Raw genomic sequence first — 8,249 nt, forward strand, 5'->3', positions numbered from 1 at the left:
CCACCCAGAAATCTACAGCCTCACTGGTTTGACGTTTGCTAATTATTGGTCAACTAGACAAATTAAACTATTAAAGCATGCATGTTTGCGATTTCAGAAGAGAAGATTTGGTTGAATATTGGGCTATCAAAAGCCCAAAATCCATGTTTGCCCAAGAAAGAAGCCCAAAATTGATGAGAAAGAGAGTGATAAGAGGGCCCAGAAAGAGAATTATTACATATATGGTATTCACGAGCTGGTCGATTGTTTCTTGCCTGTACTACAAAAATTGTAGGATTTTTATTTCTAATAAAGTTATCTCCTTTGTAACTCGTGAATGTAATCGCATACGAAAAATCATACTTTATTTTTAATTTTTGGCTCATTTTCCCCTGGTACTACATTACTATTGATGTGTGTGTCCCCTTTTTATTAATTTTGTTTTAAAAAAGGTCTCATTAAAAAGGAAATATTACCCCAGATATTGATGGATTGTTTGGATTTAAACCGGACATGAATTTTGGCACCCAGAGAACAATTTCAAACAATATAAGTCGAACTGAAAATTTTATGAAAATTAATCAGGTCATATTAGGAATAGAGTGAAGAAATTTTAATTCTACTTTTAAATTCTCTAGCTATATTGCTACCATAAAAATAAATTGTTCAGTGCAATTATAAGCTTTCTGAAGTTGCTAAGACAAGCAAGAAGTGATGATGAAAACAAAATATTGAAAATGAGAAATTAAAAATGTAGGACTACAATATATAATAAGTTCCTCAGCCAGTTTTTAACCAAAAAAAGGGGGGCCAGGGATAAAGATAAAAAAGATTCAAAGAACAGTTATTAAAATTACTGGCTAATTTGAACATCTTTGAGAAATTATATGAAGACCCCTTTTCCTAACTGAAGGCCAAGATCGGTTGATGAATATATGAATCATCATTTGGAAAGTGATGGAGATGAAGAGGAAGCTTTAGAGCAAGCCATAGGTGATGAAGATGGAGGAGACCCATGTCTGTTGAGGAGTTCTCTTGCTAGGGCATGAAGATCGCCACCACCGCTACCACCTGATGATGAGCTGCCAGGCCCATATTGGCTTAGGTCCATGGGCCGTTGTGGTAAGGCCCAAGATGTTTGGACTATTGGATCAAAGAGAGATGATAAATCATATGTTGCCGGGAGAGAAGAGGTCATCCCGGTTGAAATGTTGGCAATAGAAAGTGTTGTTGGTGTTGGTATTGCTTGTGGCAGTGGAGGTGGTGGTGGTGGTGGTGGTTGGGGCAATTGTAATGTAGCAAGGTGGCCTTGCAAATAGGAAAGTTCTGCTTGTAGATTTACAACCTGTTGGATCAATCAACTTAAAAAATGTCATGAATATAATAATAATACAAATGTCAAGTACATTTTAAAATCTATTTTATTCTATACAACTAATAAACTCAATAAGCATTTATTATTTAAAAGTCATGGATGATCAATAATATGATTTATTACATGACATTATGCATGATACATAGATTTTACATTTTAATTATTATTATTTTTTTACAAGTATTTTCAAATTTCATAAGCTTCAAGTTATCTGCTTCCTTAATAAATATAGTTAAGACAGGATAATTGATTTTTTTTTAAAAAAATTAATATATACTTAAAGAGCGGTAAGCTAAAGAATGACTAGTATGAAAAGTTGACTTTGAAACAAACTGATTGAGGTTAAAAACTAGAGTTTTTCAAGAAACCACGTCATTGAAGGAATTAAACAAATAATTATGTGATTAATTAATTAGCTTATGAAAAGCATAAAAATATTACTCCCTCTATTCAAAAATATAAAACATTTTTAACTGAATCTCACCTCTCAATAAAGTATTTATTTACTATCAAATTAATCTTACTTTTTCATATTTATTTTTATTAAACACCCTACAACAAAAATAAAGTCATTTATTAATAAGGATACTTTTTAAAAGAATACAATAATTACACCTTAAAAGATTAAAAATGCCTTATACTTTTTAACATTTAAGTTTTCAAAAAATACCTTATATTTTTTAATAGAAGAAGTATATAAAATTATACTAATTTTAGTACCCTCGATGCTCATCAATTTTTCAGCATTCTATATATTGTATTCTATTTCTAAGTTCTCATCCCATAATAAATTGGCCATGAACTTATTTTTTAACACAATGGAACTTTTTCAATAAATAATTGACATCTTGGATTTAAGATGTGTTTGTGTGTGTTGATTATTTAATTAGTGGTATTTGCATTCCTAATACACATATTAGAAATTTAATAATAAAACTTAACACATGATTGTTATATACTAAGTATTTTAATTATTTTTTTGGATTAATCAGAATTTGAGAAGAATGACCAATAATGAGAGCGTGAGGATTAGTTATAGAGATTAAATTAAATAATGTGGCTACTATTAATCAAAGACCAGGAGGTGACTAATAATAGTTAAACACACACATGGCAATAGATAATTAGGATCATTAAAATACTCAAAAGTAATAAGATCATTGACTAATAATAGTTAATTATATATTATTAAACATAACTTCTAAAGTAATTTGTCTCCTCATTAGAAAGTTTGTCTTATTTGGCTCTATCTGCTCGCATGGTCATGAACAATATAGTAATACAAATATTGTTGACAAGTTCTCCCCAACAACAAATGGAAAAGAAAAAAAAACTAAGAAAACACACACGCACACACACAGAGGTTTAGTAATATGAAAGTTATCATTTTAAAGGAAAAAATTGCTGATGAGTTAGTTGGTTATATTTTCTCTATTCCCTTAACATTGAAAAAATGGGACTTAATGTAAATTTTGTGTTAGAATTAAAAAGAATTCAAATACGTCAGTGCAAGAACGCGTAAAGTACCTTTTTGGTGCCAAATTAAGTTTTTTTTTTTAAATCCATCCAAAATACTATGGAATAATATAAAACTCAATTTGAATGATAAAATATGATAATTTAGTTCTAATGTAGAAAGATTAAAGAGAAAGGCGCTGACATATATAGGAACTTATTCCATAGGTTATGTTAATCATAAAACACTTTAAAGTCAAATAACCCAAATTACTCAATTATTCAAATAATTTACTTTTTTTTTTTTGCATAAACAACTTACTTATGTAGTTCAAAGAGAATAGCATAATTGGGCTTTCTACCAAATAAAGAAAACTTATAGATAAAAAAATTAGGCCAAGTTATTTTTTTCAAATTACAACAATAAATAAATATTGGATTTCTCACGTGACTCCTCTAAATGCCTAAGTGTGTTATGATTTAAATTTGTTATTATTTTCATAAGGAAAAATATAAAACCATGAAAACAAGAGGAGTGAGAAAGGATAGGGACAGAAAAATAGAGTTGGGGAATAAAAGAAAATGGAAAAATAAATAAATAAATAAATAATGGAGGAAACCGAGAAACTAACCGACCAAATCCTGAAAACAAGCATAAAACCGAGGGGGAAGACGACTGCCCTGCGTGTAACCGCCGACCACTTCATCCTCCAATTTCTTTTTCTTTTTTCTTCTTCTATTTTTTTCAATTTAAAATTAGCTGTGGGCCCTCTCTTGCATTACATTTCAATGTATTTATTTACTTACTCATCTCAATTTGAAAAATAAAATTTAAGATGTTTTAAATTAAAATTTATACTGTAAAAAATTAATTAATTATCTTTTAACTAATCTCATTCTTTCACATATTCTTTTATAAAAATAAATATAAAATAATTTACTTGTTAAGAACACTTAAAAAAATAAATCAATTATAGTTTAATATATTTTTATATATAAAAAAAATCTTCTTATATATGTGATTAAGTGAGAAAGATGATGTTATAACATCTCCCTCTTTTAAAAATATAAAATATTTTTTAAAAAAATTCAATATTAAAAAATATAAAATATTTTTAATTTTTAATGTATAATTTTTTTTAAAAATTTTTATTAATGAATGACTTTATATTTATTATAAAATATTTAATAAGTATAAACATAAAAAGATAGATTTAATTTAAAAATAAAAAAATATTTTATTAGAATTAAATTTAATTAAAAATAATTTATATTTTTAAATAAAAAAAATACTATGTAATTTAATTAAAATATTTTTAAAAAGTTAATTTTATACTTCAATCTTGAAATTCATCATTCTGTTTTTTCTTTTTAAGGAGAGAGAAGATAGGGATAGGAGTTTTCTTTATAGAATTCAGCAAAAAGTATGAAACTGTCCTCCTAGGTTTCATGCCATCATCCCTACCCCCACCTGCTTCTTTCTTTCCGCTCTTTCTCTCTCCTCTCTTTGCTCTTTTTTTTTTTAAATTATTTTTGCTAATTATTTTAGTATTCTTAAAAAAATTATGCGAAATTTATTAAGGTTTTTTTAATTATACTCTAATCAAATATCTCATATATGAATGTTTAATAATTACAGTTGTATTTCTAATGTATTATTTTTTTTAAAAAGGACAAAAAAATGAAGTAGAGGCACATAGTTAAAAATCATTAAAAAAACACCTAATGTCATATATTTTAAACTAATCAAAGCTTTTAAAATATATCTTATATTATAATTTTAATGAAACAATTTCTTTAATTAGAGGCAATAATATTGTATGTGTGGTTGGGTATTAAACATTTTTTCTAACTCTATCATGTCCAATACTACAAATAACGCGACATTGAAAAAATAATTTTAATTAAGAAATAATTTTTTTAAAAAATTAAACTATCTAGCTAATTGGGTATCCCTTGTACTTAACCTTTTTAAAAAAAATTATTAGTCACTATTTCTTGTTCTTACTTCACTGTATAGTTAATTGATCGCATTTTGAAAAATGTAACCCCACCAAGTAGAAAAATATTATATAAATATAGTTTTAATGGAACGAACTCTGTTTTCTATGTGTTTATCGTTTGAGTTGACTGCAAAATAAACCAGTGAAAATTGGTTAAAGTAATGCTTTTGATCATATAGTTTGTAATTAAAATACTACTTAAAAGTAGTTTCAAATAACGTGTAGCATCAAAAGACTTTAATTTACACAAACATCAACTATTATTAGTTTATGTATTTTTTTTTAAAAAGTAAGGCGTATTTAATGATTTTAAAAACTTACAAAATATAAAGCTGATGAAGACTTTGATGAGTTAAAACAGACTTGATTCCTTTTCCAATAATAATTTGCTTTGATCACTTCCACCTCTTATAAAATAATTATTAAATGAGTTAGTGAAGTAAAAATCACCATCCAAATTAGATGTGATCATCAAAGAGATCTGAAGTCAAAGCCGTTTTTCACTCTTAGCTAAAAAACAAATTAATAAAACAGAAATAGTGGGTTACTGAATCATATAATTGTCAGTTTCCTCACAAAATTTCAATTTCTATTACCTTATATATTTAAAAATTAATTAATTATGATTCTCCAAAACTTATACATATTAGTCCTACTTTCTAAATTTAAAACTTATTCTAAAAGAAAATTAATCTTAAATGAACAAACACTATGTCCGTACGAGACATGAGTATGTGTCAATTGCGATGATTATCCATGAAGGTTCAACCTTGTACTGTGTTGTGAATTTCACAGATCAAAACAGGTTTGAAAGATCACTTTCCAAAGATTCATTCACCTACCAGCTTCTTGTTCTTCTTCTTCCGTAGCCTAGTCAACTACATATTATATATATATATATATATTATAACAAATTTCAGAGAGACCATAGTACTGATAAAAGACAACCAAGGGAACAAACAAATGGTATGGTCGAACATTTCTCAGAAGAATATGCCAACAACAAATCTCTCCATCCTTATCTAGAGATCACATGAGGAATGCATCACATGGTTATATTAAATACAAATTGATTGATTGATTGATTCATTATCAAGTTAAATAAATATAACAAATTAATAGATATATAATCAACTATTTAGAATCGAATTACGGTAATAAATTCAACGAATTGATTAATTTTTTACGGTAATAAAATGAATAATGACATACCTGTTGCTGAAGAGCGAAGATATTGGCGACACAGCCATAGACAGGATCTCTGAGCCGAGCCTGAGCCTCGAAGCAAATTGTGACCACGGCGTCGAGCCGCTTGTGAACCGGAATATTCAGAAGCAGCTTCGACACGTTGCTGGCTCCGAACACCTTATGCACCGCCGCGAAGTGCGTCGCGCCTTGCTCCGAGTCGAAGTACGGCGCGAAGATGCACCCCGCCACGCACTTCCTCCTCAGAAACTTGCAGGCACCGCACGGCCCACCGCCGCCGCCGCTACCTCCGCCGCCGCCGCCGCATCCGCCGCTTCCACCACCGCCGCCAGTAACGGTACTGGCCGAGTTTGAACTCATGTTAAAAATGGCCGGGGAATAACGAGAATCTGTTGGGAAAGCAAAGAAAGTTACAGAGATTAGGGTTTTAGAGAAAGGTGGTGATGACGATGATGATGAGGATATAATTGAGAAGGTTGAGAGAGAGAGAGATGGTTAGGGTTTGGTGGGGTGAGAGAGAGTATTTAATGAGAGGGATTTGGAAAGGATGTAGAAGAAGTCTTTAAAGCCACGCGAAGGAGCAAAGAGAAAGGGTTAACTCCCCACATTTAGTTGTTTGCGTGAAGCAAACATGCGATAAGCCCTTCTCTGATCTTACTTCCTATTATTCTCGAACCGCTTCTTCTTCTTCTTCTTGTCTCTGTCTCTATCTTCTCTCTCTCTCTCTAGAGCTGTTCAAGGTTCATTCATGAGGGGGAGATGAGTTATTTATGTGTGTGGAGTTATATGGCGATGATGATGATGTGTTCTCTTAAAAGGGGACTTTGTAATGTTGCACGGTCAAAGCGGAGAGGAAAGATATTAAAAACACACCAAAAGAAAAGAAAAGAAAAGAAAACGCTTAAATAAAAAGGTGATATATTTTAAAACTATGGCTTAAGGGATGCATCTTTTATAAATTTATTAATCATTAATTTTTAACCAAATTTTATATCATTATAGATCATTTGTAACCTCTATTTTTTTATTGTACATAAGTGTGTTTTTAATTTTAAAAAAAGACATTTAAAATACAGTTGAACTTTAAATGTAAATATTTTTTAATTGAGAATTTTAATATTAGTTCGCTGTATTATAAAAGATTAATTATTTATTAAACTCAACCCCTATGGATTGTAATACTTTTTTTATTCCTGAGCTTTCACATTTTTTTAGTTATAATATTGTGGGCTTATGTTTTGATAATAAATAATATTACCTTTTTGGAGCTTTTTATACAAAAATAATATGGACTTGATGGTTATATAAACTGCTAGAAATGAGTTATAGATGATGTATAAAAATGCAGATTATTAAATTTTTGTATTATCTATTGATGATAAAATAATTAATAACAATGATAACACAATAAATACCCAAATTTATTTTGGGTACGGGCTGTAGTCCAGAAATCAAATCCTTATAAAGTAAAGAAGGGATTTATTTTCTTTGTATATTAATTAATAATAGGCAACAAGGATTCTATAACTAATACTGTAATACTATGCACAGTACTTAATTAGAAATGTGGTTTGTGCGTTGCATTAAAAAAAAAACTATGAACTGTGATTAATAAAATTAACTCTCTCTCTCTCGCTCTAAAATATAAGATAGTGTTAAGAAAGTTTTTTTTATCGTTCTTAAAACAAAATATTTACAAAAATCTCCGAAGCATTTGTTAATTATTTTCAATAAACCCATCCTAATTATAATCCTCTCCACTTTATTTGAAAGAAGAATATTTGACTTTGCAAAAGATTTTTAAAAGTTTGATGAAAAGAAATGGCTAAAGTATTCTCTTTGGTCCTATTAACTTGTAAGGTAGACAGAGAATAATTTTTTAGTTCTATTCATATGTTATCTTATTAAATTTTTATTATAAATTTTTTATGACAAGTTATCTTTTTAAATTTTGTTCTCAATTAAATCTTCTTAAAAAAAAATATATTACTAAAGTATGTATATTTAAAAAGAATAAAGTTAAAAAATTATTAAATTTTTACATAGAATTAATGATATTTAATATTTTTTAGTTTTAATTAAAATATTAGGAGTGATTTATAAATAAAATTAGAAGAAATAACAATGATTCTTTAAAAACGTGTAGTTAATTAATTTTATAAATGTGTAGTTAATTAACTTTATCAATCAGGAGGGCAGTTAATAGATTGATTAATAGGAAAGGAGATGAA

The 8,249-nt window shown here is 28.4% G+C and overlaps 1 protein-coding gene across 1 annotated transcript; it reads right to left on the reverse strand.

Annotated features, from left to right (window-relative positions):
- Positions 1-697: 697 nt before the first annotated feature.
- Positions 698-6,776, reverse strand: LOC129291732 (LOB domain-containing protein 18-like). The gene is made up of 2 exons (XM_054929240.1): positions 6,025-6,776; positions 698-1,324 (listed from the first exon to the last, which is right to left on the reverse strand). The coding sequence occupies exons 1-2, from the start codon at positions 6,376-6,378 to the stop codon at positions 923-925; spliced, it is 756 nt and encodes a 251-aa protein (XP_054785215.1). The 5' UTR covers positions 6,379-6,776; the 3' UTR covers positions 698-922.
- Between the last annotated feature and the right edge of the window lie 1,473 nt (positions 6,777-8,249).

Source organism: Prosopis cineraria, unplaced genomic scaffold (assembly GCF_029017545.1).
Source record: "Prosopis cineraria cultivar Desert tree isolate PC_DT_omini unplaced genomic scaffold, ASM2901754v1 PC13, whole genome shotgun sequence".
Classification (NCBI taxonomy): Eukaryota; Viridiplantae; Streptophyta; class Magnoliopsida; order Fabales; family Fabaceae; genus Prosopis; species Prosopis cineraria.

Bases quoted from the DNA above. Each gene is read 5' to 3' on its own strand.
- LOC129291732 (XM_054929240.1), bottom strand. From the start codon at position 6,378: ATGAGTTCAAACTCGGCCAGTACCGTTACTGGCGGCGGTGGTGGAAGC. The intron at 1,325-6,024 runs GTATGTCATTAT...TTGATCCAACAG, and splicing joins TCTTCGCTCTTCAGCAACAG to GTTGTAAATCTACAAGCAGA.